At 44.5% G+C, this 26,511-nt stretch overlaps 1 protein-coding gene across 1 annotated transcript in view; it reads left to right on the forward strand.

Annotated features, from left to right (window-relative positions):
- The window catches only part of LOC115139624 (bifunctional protein GlmU-like), a 34,060-nt gene that overhangs the window by 1,018 nt on the left and 6,531 nt on the right, over positions 1-26,511 (forward strand). Inside the window, exon 2 of the mRNA XM_029677224.2 lies at positions 18,962-19,147. Coding sequence (XP_029533084.1) covers positions 18,962-19,147 — 186 coding nt within the window. The remainder of the gene's footprint in view (positions 1-18,961; positions 19,148-26,511) is intronic.

The following is a 26,511-nucleotide window of genomic DNA, read 5'->3' on the forward strand; positions in this document are numbered from 1 at the left end:
AAATTAACCATTTGCACAAAACTTGAAATGTGGCACCTATGGAGGAAGGGGAGGACCATCTTCCTCAGTGAATTGCATAGATTAAACTGTACTAAATATAGTCACACGTCACCAAATAATTGATTAAAAAACATGTTTTGCAATAAAAGTATAGAGTAGCCTCAACAGCGCAGTAAGGTAGCACCATGGTGTATTAGCCGGAGGACAGCTAGTTTCCGTCCTCTGGCTTCAATACAAAACCCAGGAGGCACATGGTTCTCATCCTCTTCCATAGACTTACACAGTAATTGTGACAACTCCTGGAGGATGTCCTCCAACCTGTTAGAGCTCTTGCAATATGAACTGACATGTTGTCCACCCAATGAAAGGATCATGGAATAAATCTCATATTGAAAGCATATGCTACAGCTAGCTAGCGCTGCAGTGCATAACATTTGGTGAGTAGTTGACTCAAAGAGAGAGAAACACAATAGTTGAAGAGTTTAAGAAATTAATTTATTCAAAAATGAAGGTGACGCAAGAGAGCTATATTTGTATTTTTTTTCTTTCATTTTCACTTACTGCGAATGCAGCTAGCTAGTTAAGCCTACTAAAAACATCCGGCTCAAACAGAGAGGAATGTTACACCCAGCTCGATGCTAGCTGGTTATAGCTTTTACAACACTGGAACTCTTCCAAGTCAAGGTCAGTTTTATTAGTTTATTGCCACCAGGGCCAACCGGTGTAACTGCTAAACTGCTGCAGGATTGTAGCGGGTTTACTAATGTGTTAGTTCTAGTAGCTATATTGACTATGATGTTGGCTAATAATGGTGACAACGATTTAGGCTGCGTGTAGCAGTTAGCGGTTATGATATAAAGGTTTGGCTTGTTAAGATTTTTTCATCTAGTCAGACAGCTGAGGTGTTGTGCACTGAAATGTATATGAAATGCATATGTATATACTGTACTCGATACCATCTACTGTATGCTGCTCTGTACCATCACTCATTCATATATCCTTATGTACATATTCCTTATCCCCTTACACTGGGTATAAGACAGTAGTTTTGGAATTGTTAGTTAGATTACTTGTTGGTTATCACTGCATTGTCGGAACTAGAAGCACAAGCATTTCGCTACACTCGCACTAACATCTGCTAACCATGTGTATGTGACAAATAAAATTTGATTTGATTTACTGTGGATATAGATACTTTTGTACCTGTTTCCTTCAGCATCTTCACAAGGTCCTTTGCTGTTCTGGGATTGATTTGCACTTTTCACACCAAAGTCGTTCATCTCTAACTCGTCTCCTTCCTGAGCGGTATGACGACTGCGTGGTCCCATGGTGTCTATACTTGCATACTATTGTTTGTGCAGATGAGTGGTACCTTCAGGCGTTTGGAAATTGCTCCCAAGGATGAACCAGACTTGTGGAGGTCTACATTTTTTCCCCCATGATGTCAAGCAAAGATGTACTGAGTTTGAAGGTAGGCCTTGAAATACATCTATATCTATATCCTTATGTACATATTCTTTATCCCCTTACACCGTGTATAAGACAGTAGTTTTGGAATTGTTAGTTAGATTACTTGTTGGTTATCACTGCATTGTCGGAACTAGAAGCACAAGCATTTCGCTACACTCGCATTAACATCTGCTAACCATGTGTATGTGACAAATAAAATTGGATTTGATTTGATTTTGATTTGAAATCCACAAGCTAAGGGAAAAGGTGAGAGGAGGAGAGCGCATAGATGCAAGAAGGAATTATAGCTACAAACATAGCTGCAACAAAATGTTGCCCGCACTACAGACAGCTATGTCGGTCCGCTAATACAGGACTAGTAAAGTCCCAGTGCACTACATTTGTGAGATGAAAAAAAAAATGTAATACTGATTTTTCAGGGCGGGTTGCAGCACCCTCAGCATATGCAATGAAACTGGGATAAACATACCTGAGTTTGTCAAATAGAAACTCTCAATTGCAACTGTTGGACTAATTATTAGACCCTAGATCAGCTAGATGCAGGCCAGTGTGCAAGGCGGTATTGAATGTGTCACTGTCTGACACCTTGATTACTCACATTTCTGTCGACCTGTGCACCTACGTTCTAAACTTTCATTCATAGGCTAGGTTGTTATAACGTCACGATGGGTATTGAGAAAATTTGAGTATCATGTTGTAGCCTAAACTTATCGATGTTACATTGAGTTGGGTGAATGGAATATGAATGACAGTCATCCAATATGCTGTAATATAAATAAGGTCATGATCATAAATTTCAACAAAAATATATTTTTTAAAAGTCCTCCCTCATCTTCAATGGTGCTGACCGCCACTGCTCTCAACGCAATATTTTCCAGGGCCCAGTTTCTCGATAGCGATAGAACTTAGGCGTATGGGTGTTTTAACGATGCATCTTTTCTACAGCAGCCAATATGTAACGTGTTTCCCAAAACGCCACGCAGAGAGAACAGTCGCTAAGTGCGTCTTTGGAGCGTTTGTTGATACTGCTAGAATCGAAAGAAAGGCAGTGCTGCTCTCAGGTCAACTTTATCATTTAAAATCTTACCTTATCATTAGAATTATTTCACAATACTGACGACGGATCAGCTCCTAGAGATATTACTACCCATGGCTACAAATATTGAGGTGGCTTATTCTAATGCTTACCCAATAAAAATGCACTAAATCACCGATTTGGCACATCATTGCGCACACGTCATAAAATATATTGAGACAAATGATAGACAGTACTCTAAAAGTAACAAAATAGAATGATTTATTGAACATGAAATAGGGCTATATCATACTGTATTTCAAATCAAAATTATTTTTTTATTTCACCTTTATTTAACCAGGTAGGCTAGTTGAGAACAAGTTCTCATTTACAACTGCGACCTGGCCAAGATAAAGCAAAGGACACAAGCAACAGAGTTACACATGGAATAAACAAACATACAGTAAACACATGCGCCGTATACAACAGTGAAATGCTTACTTAAAAGCCCTTAACCAACAATGCAGTTAAGAAAATACCTTTAAAAAGAGATAAGAAAAACTAATAATTAAGGAGCAGCAATAAATAACAATAGCGGGGGTATCGGTTCAGAGTCAATGTGCCCAGGAACTGATGTTGAGGTAATTATGTACGTGCAGGTCGAGTTAATGTGGCTATGCATAGATAATAACATTGAGTAGCAGCAGGGGGGGTGAAAATAGTCTGGGTAGCCATTTGATTAGCTGTTTAGGAGTCTTATGGATTGGGGGTAGAAGCTGTTTAGAAGCCTCTTGTAACTAGACTTGGCGCTCAGGTACCGCTTGCCGTGCAGTAGCAGAGAGAACAGTCTATGACTAGGGTGGCTGGAGTCTTTGACAATTTTTAGGGCCTTCCTCTGACACCGCCTGGTATAAAGGTTCTGGATGGCAGGAAGCTTGGCCCCGGTGATGTACTGGGCCGTACTCACTACCTTCTGTAGTGCCTTGCGGTCGGAGGCCAAGCAGTTGCCATACCAGGCAGTGATGCAACCTGTCAGGATGCTCTCCATGGTGCAGCTGTAAAACCTTTTGAGAATCTGGGGACCCATGCCAAATCTAGTCGGTCTCCTGAGGGGGAATAGGTTTTGTCGTGCCCTCTTCACGACTGTCTTGATGTGCTTGGACCATGTTAGTTTGTTGGTGATGTGGATGCCAAGGAACTTGAAGCTGTCAACCTTCTCCACTGCAGCCCCGTAGATGAGAATGGGGGCGTGCTCTGTCCTCCTTTTCCTGTAGTCCACAATAATCTCCTTTGTCTTGATGACGTTGAGGGAGAGGTTGTTGTCCTTGCACCACATGGTCATTCATCTGACCTCCTCCCTATATGCTGTCTCATCGTTGTCGGTGACCAGGCCTACAACTGTTGTGTCATCAGCATACTTAATGATGGTGTTGGAGTTATGCCTGGCCGAGCACTCATGAATGAAAAGGGAGTACAGGAGGGGTCTGAGTACGGACCCCTGAGGGGCCCCCGTGTTGAGGATCTGCGTGGAGGATGTGCTGTTAACTACCCTTACCACCTGGGGGTGGCCCGCCAGGAAGTCTAGGATCCAGTTGCAGAGGGAGGTGTTTAGTCCCAGGGTCCTGAGCTTAGTGATGAGCTTTGAGGGCATTATGATGTTGAATGCTCAGCTGTAGTCAATGAATAGCATTCTCACATAGGTGTTCCTTTTGTGCAATAGAGATTGCATAATCTGTGGATCTGTTGGTGCGGTATGCAAATTTGAGTGGGTCTAGGGTTTCTAGGAAAATGCTGTTGATGTGAGCCATGACCAGCCTTTCCAAGCATTTCATGGCTACGGACGTGAGTGCTACGGGTCGGTAGTCATTTAGGTAGGTTACCTTAGTGTTCCTGGGCACAGGGACCATGGTGGTCTGCTTAAAACATGTTGGTGTTACAGACTCAGACAGGGAGAGGTTGAAAATGTCAGTGAAGGCTGTTGCCAGTTGGTCAGGTCATGCTTGGAGTACACGTCCTGGTAATCCGTCAGGCCCAGCGGACTTGTGAATGTTGACCTGTTTAAAAGGTCTTACCCACATCGGCTGCGGAGAACGTGATCACACAGTCATCCGGGCCAGCTGATGCTCTCATGCAGGTTTCAGTGTTTAGCTCGTCTGGTAGGCTCTTGTCACTGGGAAATTCTCGGTTGTGCTTCCCTTTGTAGTCTGTAATAGTTTGCAAGCTCTGCCACATCCGATGAGCGTCGGAGCCGGTGTAGTACGATTTCAAATCAAATCAAATTTTATTTGTCACATACACATGGTTAGCAGATGTTAATGCGAGTGTAGCGAAATGCTTGTGCTTCTAGTTCCGACAATGCAGTGATAACCAACAAGTAATCTAACTAACAATTCCAAAACTACTGTCTTATACACGGTGTAAGGGGATAAAGAATATGTACATAAGGATATAGATATAGATGTATTTCAAGGCCTACCTTCAAACTCAGTACATCTTTGCTTGACATCATGGGGGAAAAAATGTAGACCTCCACAAGTCTGGTTCATCCTTGGGAGCAATTTCCAAACGCCTGAAGGTACCACTCATCTGCACAAACAATAGTATGCAAGTATAGACACCATGGGACCACGCAGTCGTCATACCGCTCAGGAAGGAGACGAGTTAGAGATGAACGACTTTGGTGTGAAAAGTGCAAATCAATCCCAGAACAGCAAAGGACCTTGTGAAGATGCTGAAGGAAACAGGTACAAAAGTATCTATATCCACAGTAAATCAAATCAAATTTTATTTGTCACATACACATGGTTAGCAGATGTTAGTGCGAGTGTAGCGAAATGCTTGTGCTTCTAGTTCCGACAATGCAGTAATATCCAACAAGTAATCTAGCTAACAATTCCAAAACTACTACCTTATAGACACAAGTGTAAGGGGATAAAGAATATGTACATGAAGATATATGAATGAGTGATGGTACAGAGCGGCATAGGCAAGATACAGTAGATGGTATTGAGTGCAGTATATACATATGAGAATGTAAACAAAGTGGCATAGTTAAAGTGGCTAGTGATACATGTATTACATAAAGATGCAGTAGATGATATAGAGTACAGTATATACGTATACATATGAGATGAATAATGTAGGGTATGTAAACATTATATTAGGTAGCATTGTTTAAAGTGGCTAGTGATATATTTTACATCATTTCCCATCAATTCCCATTATTAAAGTGGCTGGAGTTGAGTCAGTGTGTTGGCAGCAGACACTCAATGTTAGTGGTGGCTGTTTAACAGTCTGATGGCCTTGAGATAGAAGCTGTTTTTCAGTCTCTCGGTCCCAGCTTTGATGCACCTGTACTGACCTCGCCTTCTGGATGATAGTGGGGTGAACAGGCAGTGGCTCGGGTGGTTGCTGTCCTTGATGATCTTTATGGCCTTCCTGTGACATCGGGTGGTGTAGGTGTCCTGGAGGGCAGGTAGTTTGCCCCCGGTGATGCGTTGTGCAGACCTCACTACCCTCTGGAGAGCCTTACGGTTGTGGGCGGAGCAGTTGCCGTACCAGGCGGTGATACAGCCCGACAGGATGCTCTCGATTGTGCATCTGTAGATGTTTGTGAGTGCTTTTGGTGACAAGCCGAATTTCTTCAGCCTCCTGAGGTTCTTCACGATGCTGTCTGTGTGGGTGGACCAATTCAGTTTGTCTGTGATGTGTACGCCGAGGAACTTAAAACTTACTACCCTCTCCACTACTGTTCCATCGATGTGGATAGGGGGGTGTTCCCTCTGCTGTTTCCTGAAGTCCACAATCATCTCCTTAGTTTTGTTGACGTTGAGTGTGAGGTTATTTTCCTGACACCACACTCCGAGGGCCCTCACCTCCTCCCTGTAGGCCGTCTCGTCGTTGTTGGTAATCAAGCCTACCACTGTTGTGTCGTCCGCAAACTTGATGATTGAGTTGGAGGCGTGCGTGGCCACGCAGTCGTGGGTGAACAGGGAGTACAGGAGAGGGCTCAGAACGCACCCTTGTGGGGCCCCAGTGTTGAGGATCAGCAGGGTGGAGATGTTGTTGCCTACTCTCACCACCTGGGGGCGGCCCGTCAGGAAGTCCAGTACCCAGTTGCATAGGGCGGGGTCGAGACCCAGGGTCTCGAGCTTGATGACAAGCTTGGAGGGCACTATGGTGTTAAATGCCGAGCTGTAGTCGATGAACAGCATTCTCACATAGGTATTCCTCTTGTCCAGATGGGTTAGGGCAGTGTGGTTGAGATTGCATCGTCTGTGGACCTATTTGGGCGGTAAGCAAATTGGAGTGGGTCTAGGGTGTCAGGTAGGGTGGAGGTGATATGGTCCTTGACTAGTCTCTCAAAGTACTTCATGATGACGGAAGTGAGTGCTACGGGCGGTAGTCGTTTAGCTCAGTTACCTTAGCTTTCTTGGGAACAGGAACAATGGTGGCCCTCTTGAAGCATGTGGGAACAACAGACTGGGATAGGGATTGATTGAATATGTCCGTAAACACACCAGCCAGCTGGTCTGCGCATGCTCTGAGGGCGCGGCTGGGGATGCCGTCTGGGCCTGCAGCCTTGCGAGGGTTGACACGTTTAAATGTTTTCCTCACGTCGGCTGCAGTGAAGGAGAGTCCGCATGTTTTAGTTGCGGGCAGTGTCAGTGGCACTGTATTGTCCTCAAAGCGGGCAAAAAAGTTATTTAGTCTGCCTGGGAGCAAGACATCCTGGTCCGTGACGGTGCTGGTTTTCTTTTTGTAATCCGTGATTGACTGTAGACCCTGCCACATACCTCTTGTGTCTGAGCCGTTGAATTGAGATTCTACTTTTTCTCTATACTGACGCTTAGCTTGTTTGATTGCCTAGCGGAGGGAATAGTTACACTGTTTGTATTCGGTCATGTTTCCAGTCACCTTGCCCTGATTAAAAGCAGTGGTTCGCGCTTTCAGTTTCACGCGAATGCTGCCATCAATCCACGGTTTCTTGTTTGGGAATGTTTTAATCGTTGCTATGGGAACGACATCTTCAAAGTTCGTTCAGAGCCATCGATGTGTCTGCTTGGGGGGGAATATATACGGCTGTGATTATAATCGAAGAGAATTCCCTTGGTAGATAATGCGGTCTACATTTGATTGTGAGGAATTCTAAATCAGGTGAACAGAAGGACTTGAGTTCCTGTATGTTGTTTTGGCCACACCACGTCACGTTAACCATAAAGCATACGCCCCCGCCCCTCTTCTTACCAGAAAGATGTTTGTTTCTGTCGGCGCGATGCGTGGAGAAACCAGCTGGCTGCACCGTCTCCGATAGCGTCTCTCCAGTGAGCCATGTTTCCGTGAAGCAAAGAACGTTACAGTCTCTGATGTCCCTCTGGAATGCTACCCTTGCTCGGATTTCATCAACCTTGTTGTCAAGAGACTGGACATTGGCGAGGAGAATGCTAGGGAGTGGTGCACGATATGCCCGTCTCCGGAGTCTGACCAGAAGACCGCTTCGTTTTCCCCTTTTTCGAAGTCGTGTTTTGGGGTCGCTGGCTGGGATCCATTCCGTTGTCCTTCGCGAAAGTCATATTCTTGGTCATACTGATGGTGAGTTGACGCTGCTCTTATGTTCAGTAGTTCTTCTCGACTGTATGTAATGAAACCTAAGATGACCTGGGGTACCAATGTAAGAAATAACACAAATAAAACGAGTCCTATGTCGACATAACCTGAAAGGCTGCTTAGCAAGGAAGAAGCCACTGCTCCAAAACCGCCATAAAAAAAGCAAGACTACGGTTTGCAACTGCACATGGGGACAAAGATCATACTTTTTCCTCTGGTCTGATGAAACAACACTGTTTGGCATAATGACCATCGTTATGTTTGGAGGAAAAAGGGGGAGGCTTGCAAGCCGAAGAACACCATCCCAACTGTGAAGCACGCGGGTGGCAGGATCATGTTGTGGGGGTGCTTTGCTGCAGGAGGGACTGGTGCACTTCACAAAATAGATGGCATCATGAGGTAGCAAAATTATGTGGATATATTGAAGCAACATCTCAAGACATCAGTCAGGAAGTTAAAGCTTGGTCGCAAATGGGTCTTCCAAATGGACAATGACCCCAAGCATACTTCCAAAATGGCTTAAGGACAACAAAGTCAAGGTAATGGAGTCGCCATCACAAAGCCTTGACCTCAATCCTATAGAAGATTTTTGGGTAGAACTGAAAATGTGTGTGAGGAAGGAGGCCTACACACCTGACTCAGTTACACCAGCTCTGTCAGGAGGAATGGGCCAAAATTCACCCAACTTATTGTGCGAAGCTACCCGAAACATTTGACGCAAGTTAAACAATTTAAAGGCAATGCTACCAAATCCTAATTGAGTATGTAAACTTCTGACCCACTGGGAATGTGAATAAATCAATAAAAGATTAACTAAATAATTATATTTTTCTGACATTTCACATTCTTAAAATAAAGTGGTGATCCTAACTGACCTAAGACGGGGCATTTTTACTAGGATTAAATGTCAGAAATTGTGAAAAACTGAGTTTAAATGTATTTGGCTAAGGTGTATCAAATCAAATGTATTTATATAGCCCTTCGTACATCAGCTGATATCTCAAAGTGCTGTACAGAAACCCAGCCTAAAACCCCAAACAGCAAGCAATGCAGGTGTAGAAGCACAGTGGCTAGGAAAAACTCCCTAAAAAGGCCAAAACCTAGGAAGAAACCTAGAGAGGAACCAGGCTATGAGGGGAGGCCAGTACTCTTATGGCTGTGCCGGGTGGAGATTATAACAGAACATGGCAAAGATGTTCAAATGTTCATGAATGACCAGCATGGTCAAATAGTAATAATCACAGTAGTTGTCGAGGGTGCAGCAAGTCAGCACCTCAGGAGTAAATGTCAGTTGGCTTTTCATAGCCGATCATTAAGAGTATCTCTACCACTCCTGCTGTCTCTAGAGAGTTGAAAACAGCATGTCTTAGACAGGTAGCACGTCCGGTGAACAGGTCAGGGTTCCATAGCCGCAGGCAGAACAGTTGAAACTGGTGCAGCAGCACGGCCAGGTGGACTGGGGACAGCATGGAGTCCTCATGCCAGGTAGTCCTGAGGCATGGTCCTAGGGCTCAGGTCCTCCAAGAGAGAGAAATAAAGAGAATTAGAGAGAGCATATTTAAATTCACACAGGACACCGGATAAGACATGAGAAGTACTCCACTCCAGATATAACAAACTGACCCTAGCCCCCCGACACAAACTACTGCAGCATAAATCCTGGAGGCTGAGACAGGAGGAGTCAGGAGACACTGTGGCTCCATCCGATGATACCCCAGGACAGGGCCAAACATGAAGGATATAACCCCACCCACTTTGCCAAAGCACAGCCCCCACACCACTAAAGGGATATCTTCAACCACTAACTTACCATCCTGAGACAAGGCCGAGTATAGCCCACAAAGATCTCCACCACGGCACAACCCAAGGGGGGGCGCCAAACCCGGACAGGAAGATCACATCAGTGACTCAACCCACTCAAGTGACGCACCCCTGCTAGGGACGGCATGAAAGAGCACCAGTAAGCCAGTGACTCAGCCCCTGTAATAGGGTTAGAGAGACCGAGTCTGCGTCTCTCACATGGGTAGGCAGACCATTCCATAAAAATGGAGCTCTATAGGAGAAAGCCCTGCCTCCAGCTGTTTGCTTAGAAATTCTAGGGACAATTAGGAGGCCTGAGTCTTGTGACCGTAGCGTACGTTTAGGTATGTACGGCAGGACAAAATCAGAGAGATAGGTAGGAGCAAGCCCATGTAATGCTTTGTAGGTTAGCAGTAAAACCTTGGAAATCAGCCCCTGCCTTAACAGAAAGCCAGTGTAGGGAGGCTAGCACTGGAGTAATATGATCACATTTTTTGGTTCTAATCAGGATTCTAGCAGCCGTATTTAGCACTAACTGAAGTTTATTTAGTGCTTTATCCGGGTAGCCGGAAAGAAGAGCATTGCAGTAGTCTAACCTAGAAGTAACAAAAGCATGAATTAATTTTTCTGCATCTTTTTTGGACAGAAAGTTTCTGATCTTTGCAATGTTACGTAGATGGAAAAAAGCTGTCCTTGAAACAGTCTTGATATGTTCGTCAAAAGAGAGATCAGGGTCCAGAGTAACGCCAAGGTCCTTCACAGTTTTATTTGAGACGACTGTACAACCATTAAGATTAATTGTCAGATTCAACAGAAGATCTTTGTTTCTTGGGACCTAGAACAAGCATCTCTGTTTTGTCCGAGTTTAAAAATAGTATGTGTATGTAAACTTCAGACTTCAACTGTACGTGCCTTCAGTTTTTCCCATTTATTTTCCAGCATTTGAACGTTACCTAGCAGAATGGCAAGGGCAGATTAGCCACTCGTCGCAAGGCACTCTGATCTTTTGCCTCAATCTCAGTTTCCTTCTCCAGGAATCCCAGTTCTGATGTCCAGAAGCTCTTTTCGGTCATAAGAGATGGTAGCAGCAACATTATGTACAAAACAAGTTACGAACAATACGGGGGGGAGAGAAAAAAAATAGCATGATTGGTTGAGAGCCGATAATACGGCAGCCCTACCCTAGTGGCGCCGGAGGGTAGGACTCCAAAAGTACTGGTGAGCTCCAAAGGTTACCATTTTTTAAACTATACAATGACTGAGGTTAAAGTGCAGACTGTCAGCTTTAATTTGAGGGTATTTTCATCCATATCAGGTGAACCTGCATTCATTGTAGCTGGGGATTTTAACAAAGCTAATCTGAAAACAAGACTCCCTAAATTGTATCAGCATATCGATTGCGCAACCAGGGCTGGCAAAACCTTGGATCATTGCTATTCCAACTTCCGCGACGCATATAAGGCCCTGCCCCGCCCTCCTTTCGGAAAAGCTGACCACGACTCCATTTTGTTGATCCCTGCCTACAGACAGAAACTAAAACAAGAAGCTCCCACGCTGAGGTCTGTCCAACGCTGGTCCGACCAATCTGATTCCACACTCCAAGACTGCTTCCATCACGTGGACTGGGATATGTTTCGTATTGCGTCAGACAACAACATTGACGAATACGCTGATTCGGTGTGCGAGTTCATTAGAACGTGCGTTGAAGATGTCGTTCCCATAGCAGCGATTAAAACATTCCCAAACCAGAAACCGTGGATTGATGGCAGCATTCGCATGAAACTGAAAGCACGAACCACTGCTTTTAATCAGGGCAAGGTGACCGGAAACATGACCGAATACAAACAGTGTAGCTATTCCCTCCGCAAGGCAATCAAACAAGCTAAGCGTCAGTATAGAGACAAAGTAGAATCTCTATTCAACGGCTCAGACACAAGAGGTATGTGGCAGGGTCTACAGTCAATCACGGATTACAAAAAGAAAACCAGCCCCGTCACGGACCAGGATGTCTTGTCCCAGGCAGACTAAATAACTTTTTTGCCCGCTTTGAGGACAATACCGTGCCACTGACACGGCCTGCAACCAAAACATGCGGCCTCTCCTTCACTGCAGCCGAGGTGAGTAAAACATTTAAATGTGTTAACCCTCGCAAGGCTGCAGGCCCAGACGGCATCCCCAGCCGCGCCCTCAGAGCATGCACAGACCAGCTGGCTGGTGTGTTTACGGACATATTCAATCAATCCCTATCCCAGTCTGCTGTTCCCACATGCTTCAAGAGGGCCACCATTGTTCCTGTTCCCAAGAAAGCTAAGGTAACTGAGCTAAACGACTACCGCCCCATAGCACTCACTTCCGTCATCATGAAGTACTTTGAGAGACTAGTCAAGGACCATATCACCTCCACCCTACCTGACACCCTAGACCCACTCCAATTTGCTTACCGCCCAAATAGGTCCACAGACGATGCAATCTCAACCACACTGCACACTGCCCTAACCCTTCTGGACAAGAGGAATACCTATGTGAGAATGCTGTTCATCGACTACAGCTCGGCATTTAACACCATAGTACCCTCCAAGCTCGTCATCAAGCTCGAGACCCTGGTTCTCGACCCCGCCCTGTGCAACTGGGTACTGGACTTCCTGACGGGCTGCCCCCAGGTGGTGAGGGTAGGCAACAACATCTCCACCCCGCTGATCCTCAACACTGGGGCCCCACAAGGGTGCGTTCTGAGCCCTCTCCTGTACTCCCTGTTCCCCCATGACTGCGTGGCCACGCACGCCTCCAACTCAATCATCAAGTTTGCGGACGACACAACAGTGGTAGGCTTGATTACCAACAACGACGAGACGGCCTACAGGGAGGAGGTGAGGGCCCTCGGAGTGTGGTGAAAATAACCTCACACTCAACGTCAACAAAACTAAGGAGATGATTGTGGACTTCAAGAAACAGCAGAGGGAACACCCCCCTATCCACATCGATGGAACAGTAGTGGAGAGGGTAGTAAGTTTTAAGTTCCTCGGCATACACATCACAGACAAACTGAATTGGTCCACCCACACAGACAGCATCGTGAAGAACCTCAGGAGGCTGAAGAAATTTGGCTTGTCACCAAAAGCACTCACAAACATCTACAGATGCACAATCGAGAGCATCCTGTCGGGCTGTATCACCGCCTGCTACGGCAACTGCTCCGCCCACAACCGTAAGGCTCTCCAGAGGGTAGTGAGGTCTGCACAACGCATCACCGGGGGCAAACTACCTGCCCTCCAGGACACCTACACCACCCGATGTCACAGGAAGGCCATAAAGATCATCAAGGACAACAACCACACGAGCCACTGCCTGTTCACCCCGCTATCATCCAGAAGGCGAGGTCAGTACAGGTACATCAAAGCTGGGACCGAGAGACTGAAAAACAGCTTCTATCTCAAGGCCATCAGACTGTTAAACAGCCACCACTAACATTGGGTGGCTGCTGCCAACACACTGACTCATCTCCAGCCACTTTAATAATGGGAATTGATGGGAAATGATGTAAAATATATATCACTAGCCACTTTAAACAATGCTACCTAATATAATGTTTACATACCCTACATTATTCATCTCATATGTATACGTATATACTGTACTCTATATCATCTACTGCATCTTTATGTAATACATGTATCACTAGCCACTAACTATGCCACCTTGTTTACATACTCATTTCATATGTATATACTGTACTCGATACCATCTACTGTATCTTGCCTATTGCCGCTCTGTACCATCACTCATTCATATATCTTTATGTACATATTCTTTATCCCCCTACACTTGTGTGCATAATACAGTAGTTTTGGAATTGCTAGTTACATTACTTGTTGGTTATTACTGCATTGTCGGAACTAGAAGCACAAGCATTTCGCTACACTCGCATTAACATCTGCTAACCATGTGTATGTGACAAATTTGATTTGATTTGATCCGTTTACTAATTATAACACTTTTTGTACATAGGTTCCCCATTTTAGGGGACCAAAAGTATTGGGACAAATTCACTTACAGTATCGGTCAAAAGAGTTTGGACACCTACTCATTCAAGGGTTCTTTATTTTTACTATTTTCTACATTGTAGAATAATCGTGAAGACAAACTATGAAATACATGGAATCACGTAGTAACCAAAAAACAAATCAAAATATATTTGAGATTCTTCAAAGTAGCCACCCTTTGCCTTGATGACAGCTTTGTACACTCTTGGCATTCTCTCAACCAGCTTCATGAGGAATTATTTTCCAACAATATTGAAGGAGTTCCCACATATGCGGAGTACGTAACTGCTTTTCCTTCACTCTGCAGTCCAACTCATCCCAATTGGGTTGAGGACGGGTGATTGTGAAGGCCAGGTCATCTGACCCAGCACTCCCATCACTCTCCTTGGTCAAATGTGTATTAAAGTAGTAAAACGTTAAATATTTGGTCCCATATTCCTAGCACGTAATGACTACATCAAACTTGTGACTCTAGAAATTTGTTGGATGCATTTTGTTTGTTTTGGTTGTGTTTCAGATTATTTTGTGTCCAATAGAAATGAATGGTAGGCTAAATAATATATTGTGTCATTTTGGATTCACTTTTATTGTAAATAAAAACAGAAGTGTTTAGAAAAATTATATTCTTATTTACAATAAAAGTGACTTTAATACACAAGTGAATTTGTCCCAATACTGTTAGTACTCTAAAATGGGAGGGGGGGGGACTGTGTTAAAAAAAAAGGAGGTGCTGTAATTTCTAAACAGTTCACCCCATATGGATGAAAATAGCCTCAAATGAAAGCTGACCATTTGCAGTTTAACATCCTATATTGTATAATTTAAAACCCAAAGTGCTGGAGTTCAGAGCCAAAACAAAAAAATGTGTCACTTTCTCAATACTTTGCTAATTTTAAGCATATTTTATACGCCGCTTGTTTCTATCAATTGCAAAGACATTGGTTGGCAACATTGTATGTGTAGTCAACTTTGTTCTGATGTTAAAAGTGTTCACAGAGGGCCGATAAACCATGTGATTATATTGTATAAAGTGATGAAGAAGGGCAAAAAAAGCATCTAACGATGCACTTCGCTGATCTACATTTAAGTGCAACGTTAATAACGATGGTTTTGGAAAACAGCTCGAGATATTCTGATGCTCTAATAATGAATTTAGTCTAACGATGCTTTTGGGAAACTGGACCCAGACTACTACCTAATTTCCAGAGGTAGACTGGCTCTGGCAGCCAAATACCCCATCTAAACATGAATCGAATCTCAATTGCGATACTGTTCTCGAAACATAAAGCCATTTACTTTCATATCTCCTCAAAAATATTTTCAAAATACACACTTACTGTACGCTGTTATAATCAGCCTTATCACAGTTGCAGCCAACAGTATTTGTCAGTTACAACACGTTTCTGGTGGCCTTTTGTTACACACAGGTGTGCGGAGCATGTTAGATAGTTAATTAGCCCAGGTGGTTGCCTCTAACATAGAGGTATGGCTGTATGGGCGGTGTGTAGTAATTTAAGCTTTTTTTGAAAATTATTATCTGATATGAAAGATACATGTTGGAAACATAAGGAACTTCCCACAATCAATGCACATTTAAGATACATTTACATTTAAGTAATTTAGCAGACGCTCTTATCCAGAGCGACTTACAAATTGGTGCGTTCACCTTAAGACATCCAGTGGAACAGCCACTTTACAATAGTGCATCTGAATCTTTTAAGGGGGTGAGAAGGATTACTTTATCCTATCCTAGGTATTCCTGAAAGAGGTGGGGTTTCAGGTGTCTCCGGAAGGTGGTGATTGACTCCGCTGTCCTGGCGTCGTGAGGGAGTTTGTTCCACCATTGGGGGGCCAGAGCAGCGAACAGTTTTGACTGGGCTGCGCGGGAACTGTACTTCCTCAGTGGTAGGGAGGCGAGCAGGCCAGAGGTGGATGAACGCAGTGCCCTTGTTTGGGTGTAGGGCCTGATCAGAGCCTGGAGGTACTGAGGTGCCGTTCCCCTCACAGCTCCGTAGGCAAGCACCATGGTCTTGTAGCGGATGCGAGCTTCAACTGGAAGCCAGTGGAGAGAGCGGAGGAGCGGGGTGAAGATACCATCAATAGGTGCTAATGAACGGGGTAACCTATAACAAACATAGCAATATAAATGAATTGTAACGTCATCTGCCCATACGACATTGCATTATGCCTGTATGTATGAATACACGCTTTGGCATCTTCTCTTTTGAGCTCATTTAAAGTTTCCCCATAAATAAATGTGCATTAATTGTCATTGTCAAACCAAAATGTCCTTGCATAATCAAGCACACTACAGCTACTCCAAACATGTATTCATCACCTGAAATATTTGGGTTGTCTTGATCACTTGGTTGTACAAGTGTTTATTTGTGGTGATCCAATCCAGGGGATTTTAAGTAGTTAGATGAGCAGGAGAGAGTGACAGAGAGGTGCTTCACAGAGGTTTGATAATTATGTGCTTTAAAAGCGTGCAGTCATCAGAGCCTCTCTCTGCTCTGTGACAAAGCTGGAAGTTGCTTGTTCAGATCCAGGGTTACAATCACTGTTTTGGTTCGAACTGGTTCCCCTGATTGTGTTTGTGGCAGGTTAGATACTAACAAACCCTGTTACAAAACATTATAGACCATCAGGGCCTAAAATTAACACCTGCCATATGCGGGTAGATTTTGTCATTGGAGGGTAAAAGGTGCTTAGTAGTCAATCTGGAATCTGCATTGGGCTGTGCAGAACTTATGGGGATACGGCCTCAGCAGAAGTCAGGGCATTCATACTTCTTGCGCTTCGCGGAGCAGCACAGACCTGTTGTGAAGGAAGTTGTCAAGGACGTGTGTTTGTGTTTATACAGGACCTCCCGTCCCTGCCTACCATCAACCAATCATGTAAATTATGGAGCTACATGGACCCATCCGTATTGTTACAATATTTGGGAGTAGCGGCCTAAGACACTGCATCTCAGTGCTAGAGGCATCACCACAGACCCTGGTTCGATTGCGGGCTGTATCACAACCGTCCGTGATAGGGAGTCCCGTAGGGCGGCGCAAAATTGGCCCAGCGTCGTTAAGGTTTGGCTGGGGTAGGCCGTCATTGTAAATAAGATTTAGTTCTAAACTGAATTGCCTAGTTAAACAAATACAATTTTAAAATGTGCATCAATAACGCAAATGTTTCTCCTTTCATTCTTGTCCACCAATCCAGTCTGACTCCTCGCATCATCCTCCTCTGGCTGTTGCATTCTGGAATCTCCTCCCCTGCTGGGAGAAAAGGATGATACCAGAGCTGCTGGTTTGAATGAAGGATTTGGAGAAAGAAAGACAGAATATCCTCCCTTTCCTTTATTGTAATGAGCTACTTGCCAGGTGGTGCTTGTGGTTGTGGATTTCTGAGTTGAACCACACACGTACCAGTCCTGAAGACTGGCTCAATTTCAAGATGAAGCCCAACTTTCCAATACAAACTCATTGGTTTATGGTCATACTGCATGATTTGCCTCAATTTAATTATTGATACATTTTTGATTAGTCTCATGAAACCGACTGACCTCTACGCTCCCATTGCCTTAAAAGTTTGTGTAACTTGAATGTGTAGTTCATGAGATCATGTTGGTTGAACGAGGCAAGCCGTGGATAGCTTTAAGAAAAATCATGATGTTATGGTTTACTTCTGTAATACAGAGCTGCTCTGTCAGGCGGTTGAAGACCAGCAGGGTGAACACTGAGTAAATGAGAATACGATATGGAATCCGTTGGAAAGAACACTGAGGTGGTGATAAACTCATTTGCATACACCGGCTGGGACCCATGTCTTTACTGCAGGTTATGGGGTCAGGCTCGTATTTAGTTATAAATAATAATAATAATAAATTACATTTGTAAAGCACTTTTCATTATACAGAATAATCTCAAAGTGCATAAAATACATTTTAAAACAAATAACGTTTTTTGGGACAACTAGACCAGGCAACTGACACAAAGAACACAGTTGACGCTACAAGGGACAAGGACAAGCCCAGCTTTCTTTATCTAACTTTGCATTGTTGGAAAAGGACCCGTAAGTAAGAATTTCACTGTTAGTCTACACTTGTTGTTAACGAAGCATGTGACAAATAAAATTGGATTTAAAAGCCTTCCTAAAGAGAAAGGTGTTTAGGCCCATTTTAAAGGAGCCCAGAGTCTGTGATGCCTTCAGGTGGTCCGGGAGGGCATTCCAGAGGCTGGGGGCGGTCGAGCTGAAAGGCTGATCTCCCAAGAAGCTGAGCTTGGTCCTGGGGGCGTGGAGTCACTTGTCCTAAGGGTGCAGGTGGGGTTATGGAGGGAGAGTAGTTATTTTTAGATAAAGGAGGGGCATTGCCATGAACACACTGGAATGTCCGCAGGAGGGTTTTGAATTCAATCCGTAATGAGATGGGGAGCCAGTGCAGAGAGATGCCGCAATGGGGTTGATGTGATGGCGTTTCCGCACTCTCATCAGGATCCTGGCAGCTCTATTCAGGATGTACTGGAGCTTCTGGAGACTCCTGCCTGGGTTCCTGATGAAGAGTGTGTCGAGGTCGTTCAGCCGTGAGGAGATGGAATGGCGCTTTACGCGGTTGTTTGACGTGGCTGTCAAAGGTCAGGGAGGAATCAAGCTTTTACACCCAGTTAACCGTGATGATCCTGTTAAGATCCTGTTAAAGAACTGAATGGACCACCATCCTAGCGAGTGTGCCTCGAGTCTATACCTCTATCCTCCTCCCCTCTCCTCTCCCTCTGTTCCCCTTTACCCAACATCTGAACTATGATTAATAGACTTCTTGGGCTCAATGACTGCGGGAAACCATAATTGGGTCAAGCCAGGCCTGGAACAATAGAGAGCAGCCCCAGATTGAGAAGGAGAAAGAAGCGATGGCTGCTAGGGGTTGGGAGTGAATAAAGTTTGGGAGCTTTGCAATGCTACACCTCGCCACCAGCTCAGTACCTAACATGCTCATGTCTCGGTTTACCCCCCCCTCCCTTTCTATGTCCACTGTGCCTAGGCATCTGCAGGCTCTGCCCTCAAGGTCCACGCTGTACGCTTTGGGCCGGGACAGGAGCTGCTGTGCTCCCTGCTGGCATTCGTGGAGGAGAGAAACCTCAAAGCGCCATTCATCATCACCTGCGTGGGCAGCGTAACCAAGGCAACACTCCGGCTGGCAAACGCCACTGCAGGGAATACCAATGAGGTACTTGGCAGAGATGTTGGCTGGCAACCAGCCGTCATGCTTCTGGTGAAGTGTCTAAATTGTTGTTGTAAATGAAAAGACAATGTCGGCATCCCAAATGGCGCCCTATACACTTCATAGTCCACTACTTTTGAACAGGCTTCTGATGGCTCTGGTCTAAAGTAGTGCACTATTTAGGGAATCGGGTACCATTTGGGACATAGCCAAGTCTTGTAAGTGCCTCCACAGAATTCACAGGGGTTTGGGTTGGGACTGAGTGGGATTGGGAGGACATCTGGCAAGATGTCAAAGGACATGATGAAAGGGCCTTTGAGCACTGTTGTACACACAGCAAATCTCTCATAAATGGGTACGTGTTGTGTTATAGTACGACAATATACTACAGTAATACTACACTACAGTCTCCCTTGGGAAAGAGGTCCTCTGAGCTCATTTGGACTACCTGCTTAAAGTGGAACTGACAGCGTTTTAGCAACAACAATCTTATTCAAATCTTATTCAAATCTGTTCATACATTTTTTTTTTTATAATAAAAGTAAAAGTGTATCAGTATACACCACCAGGAAGAATGACTACTTTTAATTTTTTTTAATCAGACAAAAGAGCACTTATATATGGTCATTTTAACGTTTTAATGTTTGGATAGGACATATAGTAAGGCATTTGTGAACATTCTGCGGCAATAGAGTGGGAACACGGCTGTGCGCTTGGACAAGTAGACACTGCAGTAAATAAAACCTAATAAATAAATGTCTAGACCAGGGCTGGAGTCTACGCAAACCATAGCTACATTAGGCCTGTATGCAAATAAGCCATTTGCTATAGGGGCCTGCCATCATTCACTTTGAACTGGACTGTCTTTTTACAGGCAGTAGCAACAGCAAGATTTTAGACCATTTAGAACACCAAAAGCCACCTGAACGGATTTCTGCAAGTATGTCAAATATGTACCACAGGAGTCCTCTGACATTTGAGAACGTCACAGTCCTATTCGTTAAACAACCATGAAAAGGTAAGCTTTCCCTCAGTTGCCTATGCACATCAACAACTAATGCTAGCCAGAGCGAGATTAGCTCAAATCTCACGGGGGAACATTAGATAAACCCTCTCAAACTTTTTCAGCCTGTTGGCCATCAAAATTGCACTGATCAACAATGGGGAATAGTATCCTGCTCGTCCTTATGCAGCTTGCCTGCCAATGCATGCTTGTTTCCAACCCACTTTTTGACAACTGAATGGGAACTTGCCTGCCCGTCCATTTGATCGATGCCAAATAACTAAGATATGCTAACATATCTAGCTAACTTCAGCTAGCAAAGCGATTGACATTTTTCTAGCTAACCAAATGACACCTGCATCTCTAGCTGTAGCCACCGAAAAAAAACGATATGAGGGTAACAAGTCGGTCACTCACCCACTCCTCAAATGACATTTCCCAGCAGCTAGCTAGCTAAAGTTAGTCTCCCGTGTTTTTAGCATTCTAAATAAATAGCTAGCTACGTAAATGGATACGCTAGCCCAGGTGTGTCAAACTCGAATCAGCGCACGGCCATATAAAAAAAAAACACAAGGATTTCGCGGGCCAGACGTAACCTAGTTGTCTTTACAAAAATTGCAACTGCGACCCAAACTGGCCATTGTTTTATTTGATTAAATATAGCCCTTGTATAATGTCCACGTACGAAAAATATACATAATTTGTGCAGAATATGCTGCGACCTTCATCGAGAAGTATTTAATAACTCCAACTAACAAAGACGTAGATAAGTTGAAATGTTACAACAACCTAATGTGTTCATATTTTTTTGCACTGCATGGATTACCTGTGCGAATGAATGAAGCGTTACTGTATCGGGCACACAACATGTATTGTAGTTGAGTAGCCGGCCTAGGCTACTTCTCAAATGTTGCTGTAATAGGCCTACATATTTCTCATTTGCATACTGTTTTGTTGATTTTTTTGTGGATTATTCATTGTTAACCATTAAAAACCCAAGCCAGACTGCAACATTTTAGTAGCCTAGCTAGGACCGTGGCATGTCTGTACACTTTCCCTCCGCTGCGCGCTGTCCACCTGACTGTGCTGCTGCTCCAGTTTCAACTGTTCTGCCTTATTATTATTCGACCATGCTGGTCATTTATGAACATTTGAACATCTTGGTCATGTTCTGTTATAATCTCTACCCGGCACAGCCAGAAGAGGACTGGCCACCCCACATAGCCTGGTTCCTCTCTAGGTTTCTTCCTAGGTTTTGGCCTTTCTAGGGAGTTTTTCCTAGCCACCGTGCTTTTACACCTGCATTGTTTGCTGTTTGGGGTTTTAGGCTGGGTTTCTGTACAGCACTTTGAGATATCAGCTGATGTACGAAGGGCTATATAAATAAATGTGATTTGATTTTGATTTGATTTAAACGGGACACATGAAAGCTGCGCATATTGAAGTTGAATTCACCTACTTATTTATACTTGCTTGTGTGTCCTATTCGGTCCCAGGGCCTTGTTTGACACATGTGCGCTAGCCTATTAGCCACTACTTGTGATCATTGCCCTTGCTAGTTTGATTGTATTGACATTACTTTCCTAGTTAATCGTCCGTTTTTTGTTCCAAATATTGAGTCATTGAAACTGAAACCGTGCATCCGGAATGGGTGGAGGCAGCAAACAATGTACCAAGCCAGCTGTGATTTACAACCTGATAGCAATATTTTTTGGACTACCAAGAAATGTATTGGTGAATTATATTAATCATGCATTGAAATTGCATCCAACAATGTCTTACTGTACGTCACGGCATTTTGAGTCAAATATAACTCCTTTAAAAAAAGGTTTAAAGTAATGCTGTACTACCAAGGTTATTATAGTTGTTTTTATATGTTTATTTTGAATTCAGCTTACTTTCAGAAAGGATTTAATAGTTTTAGTTATAGCTATATGAAAATATTTATTTTGTTTTAATATTATTTAGTTTGTGTTTGGGAAAGAAAGCATGTGTGGGAGGCTAGGAGCAATTTGCATGGTATAGTTTTTTGGGATATCACTTCTTGTAACTGGAGAGCAGTAATGCATAAGTTGATGGATCAGGTCATAAGTTAGGTCATAAGTTAGGTTAGTCATAAATTAGGTTGCAAGGGCAATGATCACAAGTAAGCATATTTAGCTAAAATAAATCCAGGTTAGCAGGCAATATTAACCAGGTGAAATTGTGTCACTTCTCTTGCGTTCATTGCACGCAGAGTTAGTGTATATGCAACAGTTTGGGCCGCCTAATTTGCCAGAATTTTACGTAATTATGACATAACATTGAAGGTTGTGCAATGTAACAGGAATATTTAGACTTATGGATGCCACCCGTTAGATAAAATACAGAACGGTTCCGTATTTCATTGAAAGAATAGACGTCTTGTTTTCGAGATGATAGTTTCTGGATTCAACCATATTAATGACCTAAGGCTCGTATTTCTGTGTGTTATCATGTTATAACTAAGTCTATGATTTGATAGAGCAGTCTGACTGAGTGATGGTAGGCATCAGCAGGCTCGTAAGCATTCATTCAAACAGCACTTTCGTGCGTTTGCCAGCAGCTGTTTATGACTTCAAGCCTATCAACTCCCGAGATTAGGCTTGTGTAACTGATGTGAAATGGCTAGCTAGTTAGCGATAATAGCGTTTCAAACGTCACTCGCTCTGAGACTTGGAGTGGTTGTTCCCCTTGCTCTGCAAGGGCCGCAGCTTTTGTGGAGCGATGGGTAACGCTGCTTCGAGGGTGGCTGTTGTCGTTGTGTTCCTGGTTCGAGCCCAGGTAGGAGCGAGGAGAGGTACGGAAGCTATACTGTTACACTGGCAATACTAAAGTGCCTATAAGAACATGCAATAGTCAAAGGTTAATGAAATACAAATGGTATAGAGAGAAATAGTCCTATGATTCCTATAATAACTACAACCTAAAACTTCTTACCTGGGTATATTGAAGACTCATGTTAAAAGGAACCACCAGCTTTCATATGTTCTCATGTTCTGAGCAAGGAACTTAAACGTTAGCTTTCTTACATGGCACATATTGCACTTTTACTTCTCCAACACTTTGTTTTTACATGATTTAAACCAAATTGAACATGTTTCATTATTTATTTGAGGCTAAATTGATTTTATTGATGTATTCGTCCTACCTGACAGGTCGCTCCTACCAGGTGGCGTGGCGAGAATCTGTCTCCTCACCACGCGCTCTCACCACTGGCGTCCCCCAGGGCTCTGTTCTAGGCCCTCTCCTATTCTCGCTATACACCAAGTCACTTGGCTCTGTCATAACCTCACATGGTCTCTCCTATCATTGCTATGCAGACGACACACAATTAATCTTCTCCTTTCCCCCTTCTGATGACCAGGTGGCGAATCGCATCTCTGCATGTCTGGCAGACATATCAGTGTGGATGACGGATCACCACCTCAAGCTGAACCTCGGCAAGACGGAGCTGCTCTTCCTCCCGGGGAAGGACTGCCCGTTCCATGATCTCGCCATCACGGTTGACAACTCCATTGTGTCCTCCTCCCAGAGCGCTAAGAACCTTGGCGTGATCCTGGACAACACCCTGTCGTTCTCAACTAACATCAAGGCGGTGGCCCGTTCTTGTAGGTTCATGCTCTACAACATCCGCAGAGTACGACCCTGCCTCACACAGGAAGCAGCGCAGGTCCTAATCCAGGCACTTGTCATCTCCCGTCTGGATTACTGCAACTCGCTGTTGGCTGGGCTCCCTGCCTGTGCCATTAAACCCCTACAACTCATCCAGAACGCTGCAGCCCGTCTGGTGTTCAACCTTCCCAAGTTCTCTCCCGTCACCCCGCTCCTCCGCTCTCTCCACTGGCTTCCAGTTGAAGCTCGCATCCGCTACAAGACCATGGTGCTTGCCTACGGAGCTGTGAGGGGAACGGCACCTCAGTACCTCCAGGCTCTGATCAGGCCCTACACCCAAACAAGGGCACTGCGTTCATCCACCTCTGGCCTGCTCGCCTCCCTACCACTGAGGAAGTACAGTTCCCGCACAGCCCAGTCAAAACTGTTCGCTGCTCTGGCCCCACAATGGTGGAACAAACTCCCTCACGACGCCAGGACAGCGGAGTCAATCACCACCTTCCGGAGACACCTGAAACCCCACCTCTTTCAGGAATACCTAGGATAGGATAAAGTAATCCTTCTCACCCCCCCCCCTTAAAAGATTTAGATGCACTATTGTAAAGTGGCTGTTCCACTGGATGTCTTAAGGTGAACGCACCAATTTGTAAGTCGCTCTGGATAAGAGCGTCTGCTAAATGACTTAAATGTAATGTAAATGTATTCATTTCAAATAAGTGTTCATTCAGTATTGTTGTAGTTGTCATTATTACAAATAAATTGTCCGATTAATCGGCAGTGGCTTTTTTTTGGTCCTCCAATAATCGGTATCGGTGTTGAAAAATCATAATCGGTCGACCTCCAAACAGGTTTTTGCAAATTGTTTACTAATAAATAAAAAAACATGGAAATATCACATTTACATAAGCATTCAGACCCTTTACTCAGTACTTTGTTGAAGCACCTTTGACAGTGATTACAACCTCGAGGCTTCTTAGATATGACGCTACAAGCTTGGCACACCTTTATTTGGGAGTTTCTCCCATTCTTCTCTGCAGATTCTCTCAAGCTCTGTCAGGTTGGATGAAGAGCGTTGCTGCACCGGTATTTTCAGGTCTATCCAGAGTTGTTCTATTGGGTTCAAGTCTGGGCTCTGGCTAGGCCACTCAAGGACATTCAGAGACTTGTCCCAAAACCACTGCGTTGTCTTGGCTGTGTACTTAGGGTTGTTGTTCTGTTGGAAGGTGAACCTCTGCCCCAGTCTAAGGTCCTGAGCTCTCTGGAGCAGGTTTTCATCAAGGATCTCTCAGTACTTTGCTCCGTTAATCTTTGCCTCGATCCTGACTAGTCTCCTAGTCCCTGCCACTGAAAAACATCCTCACAACATGATGCTGCCACCACCATGGTGCAATGTTTCCTCCAGATGTGATGCTTGGCATTCAGGCCAAAGAGTTTAACCTTGGTTTCATCAGACCAGAGAAGCTTGTTTCTCATGGTCTGAAAGTCCTTTAGATGCCTTTTGGCAAACCCCAAGCGGGCTGTCATGTGCCTTTTACTGAGGAGTGGCTTCTTTCTGGAAACTCTACCATAAAGGCCTGATTGGTGGAGTGCTGCAGAGATGGTTGTCCTTCTGGAAGGTTCTCCCATCTCCGTAGAGGAACTCTAGAGTGCTGTCAGAGTGCCCTTCTCCCCCGATTGCTCAGTTTGGCCGGGCAGTGACCTCTAGGAAGAGTCTTAGTGGTTCCAAACTTCTTCCATTTTAGAATGATGGAGGCCAGTGTGTTCTTGGGGACCTTTAATGCTGCAGATTTTTTTTGGTACCCTTCCCCAGATTTGTGCTTTGGCACAATCCTGTCTTGGAGCTCTACGGACAATTTCAAATCAAATCAAATGTATTTATATAGCCCTTTTTACATCAGCTGATATCTCAAAGTGCTGTACAGAAACCCAGCCTAAAACCCCAAACAGCAAGCAATGCAGGTGTAGAGGCACGGTGGCTAGGACAAACTCCCTAAAAAGGCCAAAACCTAGGAAGAAACCTAGAGAGGAAACCAGGCTATGAGGGGTGGCCAGTACTCTTATGGCTGTGCCGGGTGGTGATTATAACAGAACATGGCAAAGATGTTCAAATGTTCATAAATGACCAGCATGGTCAAATAATAATAATCACAGTAGTTGTCGAGGGTGCAACAAGTCAGCACCTCAGGAGTAAATGTCAGTTGGCTTTTCATAGCCGATCATTAAGAGTATCTCTACCGCTCCTGCTGTCTCTAGAGAGTTGAAAACAGCAGGTCTGGGACAGGTAGCACGTCCGGTGAACAGGTCAGGGTTCCATAGCCGCAGGCAGAACAGTTGAAACTGGAGCAGCAGCACGGCCAGGTGGACTGGGGACAGCAAGGAGTCATCATGCCAGATAGTCCTGAGGCATGGTCCTAGGGCTCAGGTCCTCAGAGAGAGAGAGAATTAGAGAGGGCATACTTAAATTCACACAGGACACCAGATAAGACAGGATAAGTTCTCCAGATATAACAGACTGACCCTAGCCCCCCGACACAAACTACTGCAGCATAAATACTGGAGACTGAGACAGGATGGGTCAGGAGACACTGTGGCCCCATCTGAAGTTCAACCTTCCCAAGTTCTCTCACGTCACCCCGCTCCTCCGCTCTCTCCACTGGCTTCCAGTTGAAGCTCGCATCCGCTACAAGACCATGGTGCTTGCCTACGGAGCTGTGAGGGGAATGGCACCTCAGTA

Source organism: Oncorhynchus nerka, linkage group LG13 (assembly GCF_034236695.1).
Source record: "Oncorhynchus nerka isolate Pitt River linkage group LG13, Oner_Uvic_2.0, whole genome shotgun sequence".
NCBI classification, from domain to species: Eukaryota; Metazoa; Chordata; class Actinopteri; order Salmoniformes; family Salmonidae; genus Oncorhynchus; species Oncorhynchus nerka.